This window comes from Triturus cristatus, chromosome 11 (assembly GCF_964204655.1).
Source record: "Triturus cristatus chromosome 11, aTriCri1.1, whole genome shotgun sequence".
Lineage (NCBI taxonomy): Eukaryota > Metazoa > Chordata > Amphibia > Caudata > Salamandridae > Triturus > Triturus cristatus.
Window position 1 is genome coordinate 836,717,260 of NC_140594.1, and position 22,024 is coordinate 836,739,283.

The window sequence follows — 22,024 nt, forward strand, 5'->3', positions numbered from 1 at the left end:
TTTTTCTTCCTATTCAGCAATGTATGTGACTAAGAAGGAATGAAAAAAAGTTTTGTCTTTCTATTTTCCTCAAAACAGAATGAACTTCTGGCGAAATACCGTTAAAGAAGAAAAATTATATGGAACTGTCAGAGAGACCAGGGGTTTTGCATCCGGGAATCTGATGTCAGGCAATCCCATGGTTAACAACACTAATGTTTTATTTTTAGAGAAGCCAACCTGTACGTTTCAACCCCAAACACTAGATAGTGGGATATACACACCAGATGAATTTTTAACAGATCAACGCTGTGGAAAAGGAAGCAGTAAATTATGCACAATGGTTAGAAACAAATACAACGATCAATGGGGAAAAAGGCAAAAGCAGTTGGCTGGAGATAACTTTATTAGGTGACCTACTGAAAGGGACATAAAGAGGTCACTGTGGCAAACCAGATTTAGCATGCCAATATATCTTGTTGAAGAAAAGCAGTAAACTAAAATGGGAAGACGTAGTAAAAAACCATCACCTTACCATGATGACTCCAGTCTCATTATTAGCCAACATGATTGACACAAGACATGTGCTTGGACGAATTGCTGCAATGACATCATCCACTTCTGCTTGCCCACTCACGCAAGACACCTCAACGAATGTGGCATCTATAAAAAAGAATAGCAACATCCCATGCCATTATATGAATAAGAAGTATCCAATTAAAAAAAAAACTTCTGTCAATTCAATCTTGTGGTACATAATGCTAACCCACTGACCTGCCGCTTGTAGCTTCATCAAGTGCTCCAGTGGCAAACGCACCGAGTCATGCTCCACGCTAGAGGTGATGATATGTGGCACTCCACCGAACAAGCCATTATAGTCATGATCAGAGCTACCCTGGCTCATCGCCTTGAATTCTTGGAAATACTTGAGTGCTGAATGGAAAACCAAATTATTAGCCTGTAAGAAGACAAAATTGACAGTAATATCTAGAAAGCAAGCCAAGCAACACCCATGACTTCATACATTTAATTGAGGAGGCAGCTAACAATGTACAAGTAAAGAAGAGGAAGAACCCAGATGAGAGGTTACAGCTCTAAAGTGAAAGAAATGTGAACGTGTTATGATCCGTTGATCTAGAGTACTTAAAAAGTGAAGATGTCATATAATTTCAGGTTACCCTAAACACTCCATGAATTGAAAGCAAAACAATCAGCCCTGTACAGATAAATCACCTTTCCAAACTGACACCAATTAGTTCACATGGGCACCTTCAAGTCACAAAAGATGGCCATCAAAGTGGAGTCCCCTAGGGCTTCTGTCATCTTCAACCTTTACATGAAGCTGCCTGGTGCTCTACTCACAGACAACAGCACAAAAATACACCGATATATGGATGTAGTCAACTCTACATGAATTTCTCCTCTGCTTCAGATATCCAAAGCCTCAAACACTGCTTGCACATCATCCAGACCTGGATATCCAGCACTTTCGTGAACCTCAACCCAACCAAGACAGGCAGAATTCCTGTTATTTGCCAAGAACACCAAACAAGATACAATACAAACCGACCTTAATAACATGAAGCATGACCGCTTCGAACCCCAACTCTCACTGAATGCCAGGTCACTTGGGTTTACATTGGACACCAATCTCACCCTCAACACAATTGCAAAAAAATACAAAGCCTGCCTGGTACCATCCCTCTCTCTTAAAGAAAGTAAAATAATTGATTTCAGAAAGTGACTTCAGAACTGCGGATCGAGCCCTTGTACGAATGAATCTGAATGGTGGTAAGGCATTTCTCCATGGCCTCTAACACTCCACACTGACAGACCTTAAGGTCATCCTACACGCTGCTGCATGTCTCATCCAGGGCCTGAAGAAACTTGATCATAGCCCCTCCATCATGATGGAACGCCACTGACACCCTCTTCAAAACCAGCTATATACTGCCAAAGCTATCATCACGAACAGCATTCTCACTTATCTTACAGACGAGCATCGGACTACAGACTAGGAAGTGTAAAAAATAAAAAAGAATAAAAAAAAATAAAAAAAAGACAGCAGGCCTTTGCCATCTGTTCACACAGGAATTGAAACAACACCTCCATGTTAATCAGGACCACCCCAGCACTGCTCAAAACCAAAATTGATACCACACAGTTTCCTTCAACAAAGTGACCTTCCAATGGTGCAGAGAGCGCACCACTGGCCTGAGTGGCCAAAGAACACTGATTAACATGCTGTTTTACGATCCAACTAACAGCAAAGAATGCACATTTTCATTGCTTGCACTAATAAAAATGACACCCATGCTACACAACTGTTTTGATTGGCATTAAAAATAAAGCAAAATACGACAATATCCCGTGTCGGGTTTGCTGAATTACTACACCTGGAACATGTGTATGCCATTCAGGTGTGCAGCTCTATAAGTACCTTCAAGTGCTTTGAATTCCAGAACCTATGAATCTGTACTAATCTGTACTAGGGTCGCTGCTTTCATTGGTGGTTTAGTAAGTGTGTAATCATACGCATAGGATATCGGACCCAGAGCTGACTGCTTAAGGTAAGCTTTTCTGAGCAGCACATTTATTGTAATTTTAAATCAAACTGTATAATTCATAGAATCTACAGCACGTACACGAGTGTAACATGAAGTATTTTCCTGCACGATCAACATGCCGACACTTTGCAGCACAGGTGTTTTAAGGACAATATCAATAAATCAGGGGTTTGTAAAGCGCGCTACTCACCCATGAGGGTTTAAAGGCGGTGGGGGTGGGGGAGCAGCTCCGGATCAGTTGAAGAGCCAGGTCTTGAGGTCCTTACTGAACGTGTGCAGCATCGGGGAGCGTCTGATGTTCACAGGGAGCTCGTTCCAGATCTTGGCTGCGATGTAGGAGAAAGCTCTCCCATCTGCTCTGTTTTTGCAGAAGCGGGGGACCTCTGCCAGGGCGAGGTCAGCAGAGCGGAGGTTCCTCTTGGGTACGTGGCAGGAGAATCTCTCATTGAGGTATTTGGGTCCGATGTTGTTGAGGGATTTGTAGGCGTGGGTGAGGAGTTTGAAGGTGACCCTGTTCTCGACGGGGAACCAGTGGAGGTCTCGTAGGTGTTGGGTCATGTGTTTGTGACGCGGTGTCCAGAGGTACGAGTCTGGCTGCGGCTTTCTGGATTGTTTAGAATTTGTGGAGAAGAGTTCTGTTGATTCCGGCGTATTGGGCGTTGCCTTAGCCCAGTCTGCTGGTTATGAGAGCGTGGGTGACGGTCATTCTGCAGTCGGGGGAATCCATAATAGGTTGTGCTGTGCCAGCTAAGCCTTTGCATTATTTGACAAGCCACTATAACGCACGTACATATATAAGGGACAAAGATAACCAGGGACTAGCTGAGAGTGTAGCACATTCTCTTGAGTTAGAAAATCAGAATACCAAAGCATGAGCCATTTGGCACTGACAGCAAGGTGTAGAATTACGGACATCACAACATTTTTTGGACTATACAAGAAGCATGATGACAGTGATGAATATGCCCAAATCAGGGGCAGACTGGCTCAGCTGCTGAGACAACTCTGCTCCCCATACCGAATACCAATGCAACTAACGCAAGGCCTAGAGCACAGGTCACAGTTTGCAAGGGGAGTCACTTAAGAGCTTCTCTAAGATCCAGGTATGTTAAGGCTCTTTTTTTCCAGAATTCTTTAGATGATGCATGCTAGAAACCAAGAGGGGTCATGTACTGTGCCAGGCAGCAATGGCAAATGTTCAGCCTCCCCACAAACAGATGCAGCATAGCACCCTGCCCTAATTTCCTGCACTGTAAATGTACATAGTTCAAGACCGACTTGCTTGAAGCGGAAGATACAGAAGTACTCTGTGTTTCTGTACAGACACATTAAAACTGTCAAAAATCACTGAAATATTACTAAGTAGGGCACATACTTATAGAACTTACAGTAATGGAAGTAAGATAGCTGTCCCATAAAAAAATGAGCGGCAGTGGGGCTCGAAGTAAAACTATAATCAGCTTGAATATGGTTGGTTGGTGACTTAGAATGGACACAAATATATTTTATAGAGCTTCGAGGAGAGCATTAATAATAGTGTTGTTTAATGTGCCTAAAAGAAGGGGATAACTGTAATCTAAATATTAATTCTTACTTGGCGGGAAACAACGGCCCCATGAAATACCTAAAACAAGACACAGACTTTTTGTAAAGATGCTCAAAACACTAAAGTGTCATGAAGGTGGGACTACATATAACGAAAGGTAAAATTTACTGAATAGAAAGGCAATAAAAGTCCTGAACTGCTTGCTGCACATTTACACAAATGTAGCACCGTCGCTTCTTGGAATAATCAGATTTCCTCTATCAACCATGCTCATGTGAAATCCCCAAGGTGTGGAATAGTTGGGTGTGTGTTGTCAATTCATTAGCTAACTTTGAATCAGAATTATCTGCTGTTATTTTTTTTATTAAAGGAACTTTTATTAAAGGAACTCAGCAGCTTAACTTTAACTATACCTTTTTATTTTAAATTGAGGAATCTCTGCTGTGGTCTAACCTTCTCCAAAGGATGCAGACAACAAAGGCCCTTGTAGATCCTGCACACAATATGCAGCACCAAGTGGACACTTTAGCTCAGGTAAAAACAAGCTTTCTAGAGCTCTTCTTCAAAAGGGAGCAGGAGCTGTAATGATCAAGCCACATTAGTCTAAATGTAATTGCAGGTAAAAAAAGGAATGACAGTTATTTACATTTCTGTGAAACCAAAGTAAGGTTAGCATTTATGGAAAGTTCAGAACAGAGAGGAAATATGAGTGGAGGAAAGTTATAGGATCTCCGGTTCATAGGTTCCACAAATGTAAATGAAGACTTAGAAGAGCGTGCAAACTGCCTTTGTAACAGTTATACAATCATTAAAAGGGGTCATCTAGTGTAGAGAACACAGTTTTCTTCTACCGGCCCTGAATCTCTAACAGTCACCAACAATAGGCATTCTACAATGTAGCTTTCTTTGACAATATCAATTGGAGTTTTGAGATCTACTGTAACATCATTCAGCAGATGACCCCTTGGAATATGGCCAGTTATTGAGAAATTATCACAGACACCTGCAAAATGGTGCGTTTTTTGAGACTTTTTTAATCTTGCCTAGGCTTCTACTCTCCTTTGGCATCTGTCCTGGGTGACAGTCACCCATGGAGATGCACCTTCTCTCCATGAAGATCTCTGCTACCTTCCAATTTATACTTCCAACTGTAGACTACTATTGAACTAGGGTTCTATGGGTGGGGCTTTACTCACTCAACCTTTATCTCTTAGGAAGGCACATCATCCTCTTATTCTATAAGTGTAGTGTATGCTCAGCATCTCACTGTCCCGGAGCGACACCAAGACTGGTTTGGGGATATGGTAATGTACACTCCAGCTTGACTTCTGTTTCAGAAAAGCATCTCTTCAAGGTTTGGAAGTGAGAGTCATAGCTAGTCTGTTTCATACGTGATGTGCTTGCATCTGCCGTCCCAAGAAATATGGGTGCTGGTGAATCTGTGAGATACATTCAAGCCCAATGGGCAAGGACATAAAGAACAAACAGCTCACACTTAAATCTAACATCAGGGCGCACTGCCACCCCATTCACAGCCACAATAAAGGTACTTCATTCTGACACAGACATGCTGGGCTTTAACAATGTCTGGATTGGGGGTCAATTATGCGTTTTGCAAAGTCCACCCTTGCTTCACATTTTACAAAATGATACTCCATCCCACAAACTTACAGTTGTAGGTTTTACCAGCCTGTATGACAATATCTGTGGCATTGCTCAGGGAGGCTGCTTCCTAGGAGTGTAGAATGGACAGGACGTACCTCTGTGCCCCCAGAAGTGAAGATGATGTCCTCAGGTCTTCCTCCAACCATCAGAGCCACATTCTCACGGGCGAGGTCTATAATCTCCTTTGCCTTCTGACCTGTGGAAACCAAAAGGAACAGAGTTTTGCCCTTTTCACTTAAGTACAGAAGTTAACTGCAGTTTGCACAATGTAGCCTGCTAACTTGACAATGTGCATGGTCAAGAACTGCAGTGGCAGGTGAATGGAAAGTAGATCTCTACCTGGGAACTCTCCTCATTAACGAGTAGTATCAGGCCTGGAATAGTATAACAGGGTGCAAATAAAACGTAAGTATGGTTTTTAGATTTGGTCTCAATGGGCTCCTAACAAAACTTATGTGGAGGTTCTCGAAAAGGGGCTCCTTATCATATTGCTGTGGGAAACCCAATCCTCGTTTCTATGCAGAAGTAGGAAAATATCCTCGAGCTGCATAGCAACGGTAAAAAAATAAAGTTCCCCAAAAAGCGTCGCTAGCAAAGAAAGGAAAAACAGAAGAAACATACTAAAAAGGAATCTCTTCATCAAGTATTCCAAAGGGCAGGAATTACCCTCCCATCCAAGAGTGCACCCATGACCGTCCGTCCCCCTCTTTCCTCTGGCCATCCGAGACTCTCTAGTCGGCCCCGTTCCGCCAACTGTCCAAACCATGCCCACAGTACTTCCACCACCCCTTCCTCCCGTGGCCAAATCTCACATATTTTAACTCGGCTAGCTGAGGAACACGTGCGTCCCTCTCCCCTGTCCACTTGAGGAAGATGTGCTTGGCGCCACCCTCAGCCACGTGAGGCACTCCCACTTGCCCTCATCTCTGCAAAACTCTTCTAGCTGCCCTTCCCGCCACCCCTTCCTTGTGGTATCCGGTTTGCATCCTTCCCGTGTAACTCCTGTTTGTCCCCATCTCATGGCCGCCACCAACTCCGCCCTGCCGGCCGAGGTGTTACTACTCCCACACCCTCCCTTTGAGAGAACCAACTGGGTAGTGGCTATCCAATCATATAGAAAAGAAGAAAGGCAACAAGGTGTACCAGCGTGAATCAGGACATCTGCAATAATGTGTGTGTCTGTGAGTCCATAAGTGCGTGAGTGTAGTTGAATGGACAAGGAGTGTATGCCTGTGTTTTTAGCACTACCTTGCCAGATAAAATGCTGACTATGGCACAACGGTTGTACTTTTTCATAACTTGTGGGCAATCACGGGAGGATGTTCATTAACCATCCTGGAAAATGCTGGCATTTGTATAATGGTGGTAATTCTTGGCAATGTGTGGGCGTTCAAGTCACATTGCCTATCCCTAGTAAAATGCTGGCTGTGAAATAATGCTGGTAAATCCTCCCACATCAAGTGCATCGTATCTAACTCTGGCATAATGCTGATCCTGGCAGAATGGTTGCCATTCTAGACATAGTGTGCACATCCAAGGTACAGTGGTGGTCCTCCGTGGCACAATGGCAGTAATGGTGATATGGTGGTAATCCTTGGCATATCGTATGTATCCGTGGCTACTGGTGCACCACCACAACATTTTCTGTGGCACAATGATGGTAATACCACGAATCTTTTGGGCATCTGTGCTACAGTGATAGTTCTGGCAGTACGGTGGTGGCACGTGCGATACTGTGGTAGATCACTGCAAAATGGTGGCAATTCTTCTCAATCTGTGGGCATCCATGGCATCAATACCTGCTATAATGCTGGCACCTGCATTATGGAGGCACTGCATGAGACACTGTGAGGATGCAGGGCACTGTGTTAGCCATTCAAACATAATGCTGGTCCTAGCCTATTTGGTACTAATTCCAGGCACATTGTGGACAGCAGTGGTATGATGGTGGCGCATCTCATTTATAAATAATTGGAAATACATTAAAGCTTAAGAAAGTTCTGAGAATGAATCAACAAGTGTTTGTGAAATTATATACCATGTGACACAAGTCTTTGCTAATGTCTGTATTAAGGCGAGAGTTTTGGACAAGGAGAAATGTATTATCATTTGTAAATAGTTGTTTATCTAGCAAACAATGTGACCTGCATTACCTCAAGGTGCTTGGGGTTCAGTTGCTAGAAACAGTGATGAATTAAGTATGCTGATGTCTAAGGATCTCTATGTGGCACTAGAAGATTCTTTCAAGAAGGGAGATGGTCCTTCAATATGCCAAGCATCTCAATCTACCTCAGCTTCTCATGCTGACTGATGCTTTCTCATGGGTAAATCAATTTCTGATCATTAGGATTTGTTACATTTTCACCCTGTCTCCTAGTCGCTTTTTGTCCGGTGTGTTTTCCATGGCCTGGGGAACATTAAGGCAACCAGGCAAACCCTGTAACAAGTAACCCCAGTCATTTTTGGAACCTCAGGCACGAGATACCACTGCAAGGTCATAGAGCTTTTTAAGCAGTTGATTTCATGGGACAGTGAGGTTTCCTAAAGCTATTTAAAGCTATACATGTTACACTTGTCTCCTGTCCATCTAATAATTGGTACGAAAATGTTCAATATTAATGTGTTTTAAAGAATGCCGACTGCCCCACACTCTTTGTCCCAGTGACTCAAGTTACCTCACACTTTGCTGCTCCTCCAGCTGGCACCCTTTCTGTGAATGCACCATGACATTCTGCTACTAGGTCTATGTTCTCCCAGCACCCCTGTCTGTCAATGTAACCCATCTTTTTGTCATTGCCTCCCCACCTGCATACAGATACTCACACCCTGTCAATGAGCCCCAAGCTCATCTTCTGCCCATGTGTATCTAAGTGTTACACGCTTTGTTCCTATATTCTAGGTCCTCATTTTATCTGTGCTCCAACATTTGACGGTTGTGTGGCCCCAGATCCTCAGTCTCCAGGTGCCAATAGATCCTCACACCGATTTAACCATACACCACAAACACCTCACAGTGTCTGTCCATTCCACGTGCCTTCATTTCCTCAAACTAACCATCCATGTGCCCCAAGCATCTCACACGATCTGTCCTTATGCCAAAGGTGCCTCACTGTCTGTCCACTCGTCACAAGCGCCACACACTGTTCATGCATGTACTCTGAGCTCTTCTCGCTGCCTTGCCATGTGCCTCCTACTCATCACCCCATGTATCCATGTGCCCGCTCCGCAACCTATTTGTCCGTGTACCTATTTGTGTTGCTGAAATTCCTCTAAGGAAGTAGCCAAACTGTGCATGCTGCGGTGGGACAGTTGGAATACCTTCAAGGCCTGCTTGCACATACCTTTATATTTGTATTATATAGGTTTTAGTGCCTCCACGACCGCACTTTGTAAGATTACCTGCTGCATAAGTGTTGTTGATATTTATCAGACCATGGTTGCAAACATCCATATAGCTTCTGTATATTAGGAGGTGGGGTTCACCACCCGCTGGTTGCATGCACTCCCAACCTACAGTGTACGATCTGGTGAGGCTTGCCAGGCCTTTTTCACAGACACTCTTACACCTGCTGTGTATGGTCTGCAAAGGGCTCTAGCCCTTGGCCGCTGGAACTCCCACACCTGGTGTGCATGCTCTCCTGAGGATTGCCAAGTCTTGTTTACTTACACTCTCATACAACCAGAATGTGATCTCCTGGAGTTCACTTGACCTTGGATACAGGCCTAGACATACCTGCTGTATAGGAGCTGCTGGGATTTCCCCAAGCCTCCGTCATTGCTTCAGTTACGGCTTGAATCACTTTCAGTTCGAGAGGAGTGGTCGCATTGTAGTCCATATAGACCTTCCTGCACAGAGTAAATGAAAATAAAAGTTTCAACCAGAAAAGGCGAAATGGCTATGGTACAAAACGTAAAAGTTTAAACATCGGAGAGGAAAAAGAGAGAGTGATTAGTAGAAGTGAGGAATATTGAAAAGGATAGGGGGGGAAAAGAGACAGAAAACGTGAAAGCATAGATACCCTTCTTCCCCGATATGGGTGAAATGCAGCCCACCTTTCATTAGAACTCTGGTCTCCTCCCATGAGTGCGGAGTGCTCCATCTCGGTAGCTTATGCTGTGCCCTTAACCAGTAGGGCCCACTGCTTCATGGATACTGTGGGAGAGAAATGCAAAACACATCAGTAGGGACATCTAGGGACATCTCAGGGCATCAGACCACTACCTGAGAGTTGGCTTTAAGCAACTAGAGAATGTAACATCTCTTATAGGCAAAATCATCTCAGGCACGTTATACAGTAACATATAAATGCATATGTAATGCTGAGTTCTGAGTGCGGCAGTGAACCCTCTTTGCAGTATAGGTGACTTCAGTTCAAGAGACCTGTCGGGTACTGTCAGAAACTACCAGGGGCCTGATTTGCAAAAAAATATCTTACATGCAAACTTAGTCGCATCCAGAAACTCACACAATTTGTGCATGAACAACTTGTACATTGACTACAAGTAATTAGGTAAGTAAGCGGAAGTAGAAGGGACGTAACTTTGAAACTGAAGCGGCTAAGTACAAGAAATGCGAGTTAAGTGAACATCCAAGAAGTCAAAGTCACATATCATTTTGAAATTCACAAAAAATATCCAAATGATTTGCCCAATTGTATTAGTCTTCAAATAACCTCTGTATCATAAATGATAAAATAGTGCACTTAACTGGTAGTTAAGTTTTAGTGAAATGTCTTCAAGGCTGTTCTGAAAGGATACTGAAATAATTCTAAAGAGTAAAGGACTGTCTGTGGGCTGAGGAGTACCTCTCCCAGGGATGTTGGGGAAGTACTTCCTTTCCGCTTTCTATCTTTTCTTTTACTTCCCTACTTTTTTTCACTCCTTATTACTTTTATTCATTTTTGACTCTACCTTGCTCCCAGCTTTCTTCCCAATTTCAATTACTACTCTTTCCTTTATCCATCAGTTGCTGGGCACCTCTTCGTTCTGCCATGGCATTCCTGAGAACTGTAACTTATTTCCTTCTCTACGAAGATAGCCCAGAAAGCACTAATTACATATTTTGCGTGATCCTGCAAGTCCGGCCATCGGGCCCAGTGCCAGCCCCCATAGTAGCTGCTGAAAAGATGTGTTCACTACGCCGCTGTCAATGTAAAACAATTATGAAATACAATGTCAGTAGTAGTCCAGAATCTGCCGTTTAGCAACACAGAGGACCTCGCCAAACATTTCACTGTCCTTCCTACAATGTAAATGAAGTGCACGGATACGTTTATGGGGCTAAACCAGCAGTTCCAGGTTCAAGCAAAAAACTCAGTGGACCTGGCCAATGTTGTAACAGTTGTGTCTAAAACTCAATCACCCACCACCAAAATCACACTACAGCACACTCACAGATTAGGACTGCAACGGTTTGAAATGAAAGCAGTTCAGGGAGACCATGCTCTTGTCTAAACTGGTCAGGAGTCAATATCCAGGCAGCCACTGGTGTAAAGAAATATATATAGTGCCTACTGTCGGCTCCCAAGATGCAGCTCAACTGTATAGTATAGGTGTCTATGCCATATATGGCTAGTCAAAATCAAACTTTCGTAGTGAGTTGGGCACACATGAGAACTGGGGCACTGATTGGACCCAGTGTTTGAGTGCAGCATCTAGGACGCCACTTACCACTGCAGCGTACAGTGGTCGCTGGCTGGGTCTGATACACAGATACGGAGGATAGCGATAATGGAAAGAGATTACTTGATTTTGTTTTTTTTTTATGGTTTCGCCTACCACACACTGTGGCTGGCTCTCAAAAGTAAAGAGCAAATTGACAGTCTGGAATTTATACAAGTGGTGTGTAAAATAAGAGAGAGGGGCTCTATTCCACAAAAAGGGGTAGAGCGCCGAGAGACAATAGTCCGAAGAAGTATTCCCCTTTTTGGCACCTATGCAAATAATCACACAAACTCATACAGATATCAAACTCAATCAATCACCAGAACAAGACACCAAAATTTGAACCCTAGTCACAAGATATTATAAAAAATTCTATTTTATTAAAAATGTTACACACTAAACATTGTTAAGCAAATACAGAATTAAAAATAGTAAGACAGTTACATAACAGTACACATAACTAATGACATTGTACCTGTTGTGCAATAAGCAAGCAAAAAAGAGATCACAAATAAAAAACAATTCAAAACATGGGGAGAACACAAGAAAGAAAAAATGCTTTCTAATCCAGAATACAAAGGAAGACACTAGACCCAAATCAACTGTTCTCCGCAGTGTTGATACTGCTAGCTAATTTCATCGAGAACAGATGTCACTCCAGTCTACAGTCTGCCTTTTGGACTTGCGTCGACGCGTTTCGGTGGAGTACTAAAATTATAAGACCACCTTCTTCAGGACAATTTATTCAATCTCCCACGATATAGATAATCTTAACATTTTCCTAAGTACATCCAAGAGGTCCGTATTGGTAGACTTCTTGCCTTCTAACTAAAAAGCAGAATACGCTGAATTCAGCGGGAACGTAAAGGAGCAGGCCTTTTGGTCTGCCTTCCTGCCTTTTAAAATTAGTTACGAGCGGGTTGCGAGGGTATGTGCGCCGATCTTTATGTTCAACATGAGTGTTGTAACATCTTTAGGATAAGACTGGTCCTGTATTATTACTGAGGTCCCTTTGCGATGATCCTCGATGTATTTAGACAATCTCGATGGCGCTTTATTTTTAATAATTCTAAGATTTCCGGTTCCAAGCACATGGATACCTCTACGTCATCCCGGGAGCTGATGACGTAGAGGTATCCATGTGCTTGGAACCGGAAATCTTAGAATTATTAAAAATAAAGCGCCATCGAGATTGTCTAAATACATCGAGGATCATCGCAAAGGGACCTCAGTAATAATACAGGACCAGTCTTATCCTAAAGATGTTACAACACTCATGTTGAACATAAAGATCGGCGCACATACCCTCGCAACCCGATCGTAACTAATTTTAAAAGGCAGGAAGGCAGACCAAAAGGCCTGCTCCTTTACGTTCCCGCTGAATTCAGCGTATTCCGCTTTTTAGTTAGAAGGCAAGAAGTCTACCAATACGGACCTCTTGGATGTACTTAGGAAAATTTTAAGATTATCTATATCGTGGGAGATTGAATAAATTGTCCTGAAGAAGGTGGTCTTATAATTTTAGTACTCCACCGAAACGCGTCGACGCAAGTCCAAAAGGCAGACTGTAGACTGGAGTGACATCTGTTCTCGATGAAATTAGCTAGCAGTATCAACACTGCGGAGAACAGTTGATTTGGGTCTAGTGTCTTCCTTTGTATTCTGGATTAGAAAGCATTTTTTCTGTCTTGTGTTCTCCCCATGTTTTGAATTGTTTTTTATTTGTGATCTCTTTTTTGCTTGCTTATTGCACAACAGGTACAATGTCATTAGTTATGTGTACTGTTATGTAACTGTCTTACTATTTTTAATTCTGTATTTGCTTAACAATGTTTAGTGTGTAACATTTTTAATAAAATAGAATTTTTTATAATATCTTGTGACTAGGGTTCAAATTTTGGTGTCTTGTTCTGGTGATTGATTGAGTTTGATATCTGTATGAGTTTGTGTGATTATTTGCATAGGTGCCAAAAAGGGGAATACTTCTTCGGACTATTTTTACAAGTGGGACAAGGCACTTTTCCCCTCTGATCCCTGGCAGTATTAGTTTCATTTTTTCAGCCGTATCTTTAGTGTGTTCAGGTTTTGGACTGCGATGTGGCGACCTTGCACCTTCCAATATTTCAGGTGATATGTTCACTTTTAGAATTTTCGGAGACACACAGTTCTAGACTCACACGATTTAGGCTATGCCCTTAAATACACAGGCCATGTCCCATCGGTCATGCCTCTTTTGCCAGGCAGCCTTTAGAGACCCCCCCCCCCCCCCCAATTTTTGTCCCATATAAAATCCTGCCTTTACCGGAACAGGACATATATTGACAAAGATAAAGGAAGCCATTACCACCAAGTCAAGGAATACACTGGCACTGAAAAGAGGAATACAATGACATTGGGACAGAGAGACTGGTATTGTGGGAAGGAAAGACATGTAATTTGAGACAGGCAGTTCATGACAGACAGACAGAAAGAGAATACACTAACATGGTACAGAAAACATACTGACAATGTCTTCAAGTTCCCAGTATAAAGTTTATTCCTTGGTTCCTTCACATCAGGGCTGGTTGACTACCTTGGAGCCAGCAAGAGCAGCATTCTACAGCAGGTGGACTCATACTGAGGGACAGAGAAAACACTAACAGATAACCATATAATACTGACACTCTGACAAAATGTTACGATAATGGTCTTGGAAATAAAAGCTTTTTGGGACAGAAAGAAAACTATAATGGAATATGGAGCACTGGATTGGAACAGGGAGGCGCACACAAGGGCAGCGCACATACTAACACTGGTTTATATCCTGATCAAAAAGGGGAATACACACCGTGATGCTCCACAAACAACTGTGACATAGACAACACGGTAATTCAGACAGGGAGACAGACACTCAGGCAAAAAAATACACGACTCTGGGAACACTCTGGCACGGAAAGCGGGAAGAAATGATCAATGCAGAGCAAAGAAACCGACACTGGACAATGAGTATACAGCCACTGGGTGAGGCACTACCAAAAAAGGGAACACCCTGCCAATAGTGCATGGTATAATACACTGACAGAGGGTAGGAAATGCAATGAAGAAAGAGACTGCAGTGAGCTATGGAGAAGCAAATGCTGCTGCTAGAAGGTTAAACTTTTTCCTCCACTTCATGAAAGAGATGACCCCCTTTTCTTGCCAGAACCCTAGAGAATGTCCCCCACATTAGCCCCCACTTCTGTAGAGCTGCGGTCCAATGTAATTCAATCACCTTCACCCTCCATATACTGTAACTTGAGCCTCTCTCTAAAATGTGACACTTGCTTCCACTCCACATCCCTGCTCCACACATAACACCGCTCCCTCGCAGCAGTGCTTAAGTCTTTATCCTCCCATTTTACCACAACATAATTTGCTGCTTACAGGACAAGCACAACAAAAGTTCATCCATATGAATTTGAGTTACCCAGTGTGATACCACGAGGTGCTTGTATGGGTATCACTTTCTGTTCTTTCAGCCCTATAAAGCGGATAAGAAGTTCCTGTCTGCAGCAATCATGTGTTTACTGTGTGATTTGGAGGGAGAGGCTGCCGCATTGGAGCGGTCCAGTACAATCAAGCTTCATCAACACATTCAGCTTTTTAAGATGCTGATAGGGAAAGTGGGCACCGACAATCAAACACTCTAGCCAGTGTGAATGAAAACCATGCTGGTGCCCGTTACCATTTGCTAGAAAGGATAGAACTTTACCACCATATTACATTTTGTTGAATAGACGATACAACTAGGTTCTACCTAGCCCCACCTGAGGTAATAGCTAGTCTATTTTTTGTATCCATGCACTTAACAAGAGTGTTTAAATTAAGTCTAAAGACTTCCAAGCTTAGCAAACAAATCAAGAAAGGAGATCAAGTTCCAAAAGTGATTGCCACAAGCACGCAATCTGGCAAACTGGAGACTCACTAGACCACTACTACTGGGGTGAGAGGTATTCTAATGGAAAGGCGGAAGGAAAATGTTGCTGTATTTTGGGCCATGCCCAGATTTAGAATATACTATTTATTACCAGCATATATATGTAAAATGGTAAAGCTAGTTGCAAGACTAAAATATATCCAAAAAAGTGCCACATTTAGAGGTGGTGTCTGGTAATGGTGGTACACCTTCTGAGGGATTCTGTTTAAGTTTTTTTTTTTTTTTTAGTTTTTTTTTATAATAGCGCATGCTAAAAATATATTGAGCCTTTTTGAAGCTCCTCCAATATTTCAATACAACTGCATTAGTAGATTGTGAGACCTTTTCTTTGGGACCTGGGATATTAGTTGGTTACTGGCCACTATCTGTGGTGGGCACTGCTGCTTAACAGAGTTAATCATGTAGTCATTGTTCTCTTCAAAGAAGGCAACAGCAAGTAGTTAAGGCTTACTCCAGGAGATGCTAAACGGATTGAACTCCAATACAGTAAAACTCTTATAGTTTAAAAGGGCCTGATTTAGAGGTGGTTATAGAATGAAAACCCAAAAATGTGTCCCACAGCGCAGTTGCGCTCACACACCACTAAGCAATTTCGAGTACATCCGCATGCAGTCTTTTTGCACGCATATTGTGTCCTGCAGAGTGATAAAGGATAGTTGGAAACCCCTTACTAAACCTTCCCATATTCACACCTTTTTTTGCAAAACCTCCCTCTTATACAGCTATCTTTGTGTTTTATGAAAAACATTGATTAAGGTTTCCACCAGACACCTAAGAACGTGGTTGACCACGTTGTACTCATCACGTGAAAGAAAGGAGGCTCCGACACAAGGCTCTTTAGTATTTACGAATAAGTTATTTTTATTCAATCACAACAGTACCCTTTCAAATATATGACTTTACAAAGCATTTATAGCAAATTCAGATGAATGTTTAACATCCAGCGATGTAACAGTTTATAACGCCATCAAAGTCCATGTTTAAAGTCACTGTACATTGATTCTTACAAGTTTATCTTGTTTGATTTTGTCACAAGGAATGTATGTTTGTTTATACATACATGGATGAGTGTCATTGTCTACATCCGTTCCTGTGCTAGACTGCACGTATACAAGACTTGTGTTAACAGGCTAAGAGTGTTGTCTCCTTACCTACGACCACAATGTAATATTTAGAGATTCGGTAGACAGTAACTTCTATCACTGTTCGGATAACAACACTGTGCATCAGGCTTTTGTGAAACCGATAAGATTGTACAAAGTTGTCAAATATCACAATGTCATGCAGCCCAGTGAATTTCACAACTATGTTATACAGCCAGACAAATAACTCTCTCACGTCTTCTGATCGCTTCCTTATCTGGGGGTTATCAGTGTTGTCTGGTGAAACTGTGTTGAGGTTATCAGCGAGACACTCAGACTGAAATTGCCTCCCGTGTTTTGTTGTGCTTTAGATAAAGGGAGTGGATGTTTTAGGCACTGCACAGAGCTCGGCTGAAGAGTACGATTTTGAGGACCGGGTTGGTAATCGTTTTATCTCTACGTTAACTACCTCCGGTCAGCGTCGAACTGGACACTGCAGTGTAGGCACGATGCTATAAAGATTCCCAGGCCCATGATTACATACGGTCCTTGTTTTTGCTTTACTATCCGGGTCAGAAGCCCCGTTTATTTTATTATAAAATCAAGACTACAAGGGCCAGAATGCAAAGCAGAAAACACTGCACGAATTCACCTACTAACATACGGAACTAATAAACGCGAGAGCTAAGAATATAATACAAGTCACTTCCTATTCTACGATCCCCTTATGCTTCTGCCACGCCACATCGTACAGTCAGCGGAGTTATCTACTGCGGATGGTGTCCCTAATTGCCCTCACTCCTGTCATCAGTTATCTACTGCTTAGAAGTGGGAACTTACCTGGTTCAAGCAAAGGAAACTCTGGTCGTGTGCTCATTTCCCCAAACGTGTCAATCTGAAACTAAAAGCCTCTCTACGGTGAACTTTAACTTAAGGACCGCACTGAATTGCAACTCTGCGTCAAACCACCAACCAGGAATGGTAAAAATCCGGATTTGAAGGGGAGGGGCAGAGGGAAAAACAGGGAACTCAGTGGCTATAAAGTTCGAGAACTTCAAGATTGAGCGGCGCGGACCACAGATGCGTAAACAAGGTTAACCAGACCCCCACCCTGTGAAAAAGACAGTTCTGTGGCAAACTATTCGAAATGCGAAGCTGTGTTATTTCTTCCGAGGGCGAGCTGTTACCGCGTCGTATATTTGGAAGGCAACTATGCACCTAGAAAAAAGTATTCAATAATTCTACAACTACCCTAAAAGTAACATAAATATTTTAAAACGTAGTAAGGTTTGCAGAGGAAATCATGTAAAAGTATACCGGGGAAGTAGTAGAATCCGGGCACGTAGAATCGATTACAAATATTAAAACGTGGCTTTTGATTGGCCAAAAGCCCAGACACATCATCAGTGACAAGCACGCTACGCTACGTTCTCTTTCTGTGCGTTCTGGTATACTTCTTCCGATGCTGCGCACGCCTCGACTGGAACGTAGACCAGCAACAATATACACATGAAGAGTTCCGTAGACTGTCGACGTAGATAGAGTAGGGTAACCAGACGTCCTGATTTTGCCCGTACAGTACCGGTGTCCCGACACTTATACCTGCAACAAATACATTTTTTTAAATGTATTTATTTAATGCGTTTTTATATAGCGCGGACTTTACCCGAAGGTGTCAGAGCGCTTCACAATAGGAGCAGTAATGATACATAAGGAGAAAAAATACAAGTGAACATGTTACAAAATCAAACGGTACGTTACATGAGGCAATAGTGACAATTGTGCAAGTATCGAGCGCAAACAAAATACAAGAGGTAGCAAACAATACGTTACAAAAGGAAAAAGTGACGTGTGCAGGTTAAAAGGGCATACAAAGTACACGTAGAGGTAAAAAAAATTGCAATAAATGGCAGACATTCAAAACACCAAAACAAAAGTTACTTTACATGAGGCAGTGGTGGCTGTTGTGCATGTATCAAAAGCACACAAAATACAAGAGGTAGCACACGATACGTTGCAAAAGGAACAAGCATTTGCAATGCAATCGGTCTCGCCTTTGGGACCTTATATGTATTTAGCTATGCAGCACATTAGCCTGGGTGCTGAAACATCTACTGTTCTTTAACATGGTTGAAAGTAAACACCAAGCTGCGTGACATGCCAGGTATGGGAACACATGGAGAGAAATATTGCCTTTCAGCAGGAAATGGAATAGTCCAAAGCTCTGTTATTAATATAAAATCAGGGCCTTCGGTGGTCATATCACTGAAAATACAAGATTTTAAAAAAATATTATTGTCTACCAGTGCTCGTGGAAGACAATTTCTATGGACTGGAATCTAGAGAATGCCAAAGTGATTGTGGTATTTTACTGACCTCTGCTGGTCGTCTTCTATCAAGAAAGTAAAATATAGGCAGTTGCCAGAAAAATTTAAGAAAAGAAAGTCCTTCAGCAGAAAGCAATTGTGGTATTCTAATGACCTCTACTGGTCCTTTTTAATTAAGACAAGTTAAATAGAGGCAGTTGAACATACAAAAAAGTCCAAAGCGGAAGCAGACAAGTCCTAGGGAGGATCTCCAAAGCCCACAAAGTACATACACATATAAGAATATAGTAATATACAAGTATATACTAAAGTATATACAAGAGGTCTCGGTTGCTCAACCTAAAAAACATAATTGGTATAATGTTTTTCTCCCATTTACTTTTAGTGAAGTAGAGGCAAGTTCAGGCGGGAAACAGTCAAAATAAAGCCATTTTTGGCTTGAAAAATCAGGAGTCTTCACCTGAAAATTCTATTTTATTGGCATGTATAGCATCAGGCATGGAAAGTTGTCAGGGTAGTTTACATCACTTGAAGTTAAATTAGCCAACAGTGGAAGTGAGCTGACCTATTGTCCCTTGCTACATGCTGAAATGGTGAAAAAAGATTAAATGACACAATAGACCAATATATTAAGAGGACTGGGAGAACGTAAAAGTAAATATATCATACAAATGCTTTTAGTAAAATCAAAAGGTCTTAATTACATCATTAAAAAAAGGTTTTGGCTCAAGCTAGACCTAAAACAATATAAAATCGAGAGTTCTAGGTTATTGCCTGGCTTAAAACTATGTGCAGGCCTTCATCCACAGCTACATTTTTAGGTGGACGTAGTCTATTTTTCCAAGGATGTGATCACCTGAGAACTGGCCTAGTATACACAGTCTGTTTTCTATGTCTATAAATATATTTTCGCTCGTTCGTGAAAACCGGACGCAGCAATAGCCTCATCTCGTGGAAGACTGGCGGCCATGTCAGAATGGTGTTTGCGTTTAACGAGACGCAGCAATCGGAACCCACACTTTGGGCAATAACGTGAAGAAAGGCTGCCTATGTGTTGCGTAGGATAAACAATACGAATCTTATCTATATATTGCATTGGAAATTCTAACCCAGGATGGAAGATGCCACGACGTTAATACTAATATTGTCGGGAACGTGAATTTTGCCCGTGCGCCAGCCAGATGAGGTCAATACCTAGAAGGAAGGCTTACTTTTCTAGATGAGTTTAGTGTTATCAGTGAATGCCCGCAAGCGACTTGTTAGCCGGGTTTCTCGCACATGCGCAGAGAGCGTTAGCTCCCATTGGGTGTTGAAGCTACAGCTGAGAGACACCGCCCGTCTGTCATGGCCGGCCAAGGGGGCTCGGGCCCCAGTATCCTGGAATATTTAGGGGGAGAGGATGGCTACCGTTGTGGATACTGCCGTAGCGAGACCGAGAACATGTCCCACGGTAAAAGGAGGGAAGAGATAGAGTGGGTTTCGGGATGCTCTGTTATACGAACAAGCAACTGGAACATGAACAAGTGAACACTTAAACGCAGTGTCTCACAGCACAGCGTGTAGTTATAATTTTTGAGCGGTTGCACCCACTAAACTATCCCACAAGTCACTAGATTAGAACCGGTGAGTTGAAAGTGCGGCTATGGATGGCTGCCCCAGTACACTGGTATTTACGACTTGGAAGGCTCCAAACTTTTACGTGTAAAACAGAGGGGCGCATGGAAGTGTGATACTGTCCCTACCTGCCACTCCCATTGTCTGTCCCGAGTCCCTTTCCTCCTACACACCGTGAATTAGGTACCTGCCCTCCTACGAACCTAAACAGCCTGCAGGCGCCTTCCTGACCTGGCAGTGGAGAAGATGCTGCGGGCAGGGAGGAGGAGGGCTGCGGGCGCCGGCGCGAGGTGTGTGCGCGTGCGCGTTAGGCAGCCGGGGATGCGGTGAGGGGGGTCGGCAGCGGCGGAGTGTGTGCGCGCGTGTGCGTCTGCGCAAGCGTGTCCACAGACCCCGATCGCTGCGCGTGCCCTGGTCTGTCTCCCTTGGGAGCAAACACGGCAACAATAAGTCTCGTTGGCGGCGGCGCGCTGCAACGCCAGCAAGACCTAAAAAAACCTGAGTGTGTTAGATCGCTTCTTATGCATCAATATACGAGTTTCACTTTTCCAACTCTTACTCCTTTGCCTTCAATGTTCCTAAATACATAATCTTTAATCAGGGAAAACAGACGGAAGGTCTCAAAGAAGATGAGAAACATTTCGAGTAGATCTAACAGTTAGGGGCCAACTACAGTTAGCTGCCTCTGTCCAAACAATACTAGACATATTCCCATCCATTTCCCAAAAAGTTTGATTTGTGTTCCACTCTGAAAAAACGTATCTTTAGGTGGCGAGGACTGACGAGGAGCCACATTCTCAAGTTACACTGAGAGTTGGACTGAGCGAGAACTGAGCGAGGACTTTCAGAGAGGGCTCTTGAGTCCGTGCCACAACTAGACCGAAAGACAGAAAAGTGCAACTGAGAAGCATAGCATTAAAAAAATCCCTGCTACTTCGTTGAAATGGGGGGAAAAAATATCGCCAGGGAGTTGCCAATTACAAAACGTAACATTTTCAAACAAGAATTCCACTTCAAAGCCACGACTGGTAAGTTCAAGACTTTTGCACTGAAAAGGGAGTTGTTGGATCAGATTGGTGAAGGTGCAAATTCATTTTTTAAATGCACAGAAGTCTGAGTTTTTTTTTTTTAATACTTTTTTGGATTACTAGTGAAGTGCACACATTCTGCCAATTATGAGAGAGATGTGCTCAAAGGACCGCCGGCCTCATGCACGGGTAAGTAAAAATAGATTTTAACAAGTAATGCCATAAATGCAGTGAACATCCGACTAATCTCTAAACCATGCATCAGTAGGAAAAGGCCTACATTTCAATAACCCTCCAAGGGACCAGCAGTCAAGTCAGACCAGAAGCACCTTATTCACATGCATCCATCATCCCTTTTACAGCAATGCAAGCACCCTAAATCACCAACACAGAAGTAGAACCAATGTTTCCGGCGGCACAAAACGAGAACTATGAACTGCGGAAATCTATCCACAAATTGAACCACAACATGTTGCTGAAAGTAACCAGAGGAAGGGAAAACTCGCACGGAGGCAAAGTTCAATCCAAATAAACCTTTTTACTTTCACAGACCGGCTGAAATACATTTCGTTGAAATATTAATCGATTAATTCATAA

At 42.8% G+C, this 22,024-nt stretch overlaps 1 protein-coding gene across 4 annotated transcripts in view; it reads right to left on the reverse strand.

Moving 5' to 3' along the window:
* SCLY (selenocysteine lyase) overlaps positions 1–17,910 on the reverse strand; it is a 206,158-nt gene extending 188,248 nt beyond the window's left edge. The window contains exons 1-6 of one of the 4 annotated variants that reach the window (XM_085634600.1): positions 17,776–17,910; positions 9,811–9,910; positions 9,491–9,603; positions 5,853–5,953; positions 754–937; positions 515–642 (exon numbers count right to left, since the gene is read on the reverse strand). In XM_085634600.1, coding sequence (XP_085490726.1) covers positions 515–642; positions 754–937; positions 5,853–5,953; positions 9,491–9,603; positions 9,811–9,857 — 573 coding nt within the window. In that variant the 5' untranslated portion in view covers positions 9,858–9,910; positions 17,776–17,910. Of the gene's footprint in view, positions 1–514; positions 643–753; positions 938–5,852; positions 5,954–9,490; positions 9,604–9,810; positions 9,911–13,927; positions 14,038–17,298; positions 17,456–17,775 lie in introns of those variants that run through there. The other 3 variants (XM_085634599.1, XM_085634602.1, XM_085634601.1) reach the window with 3 other exon arrangements.
* Between the last annotated feature and the right edge of the window lie 4,114 nt (positions 17,911–22,024).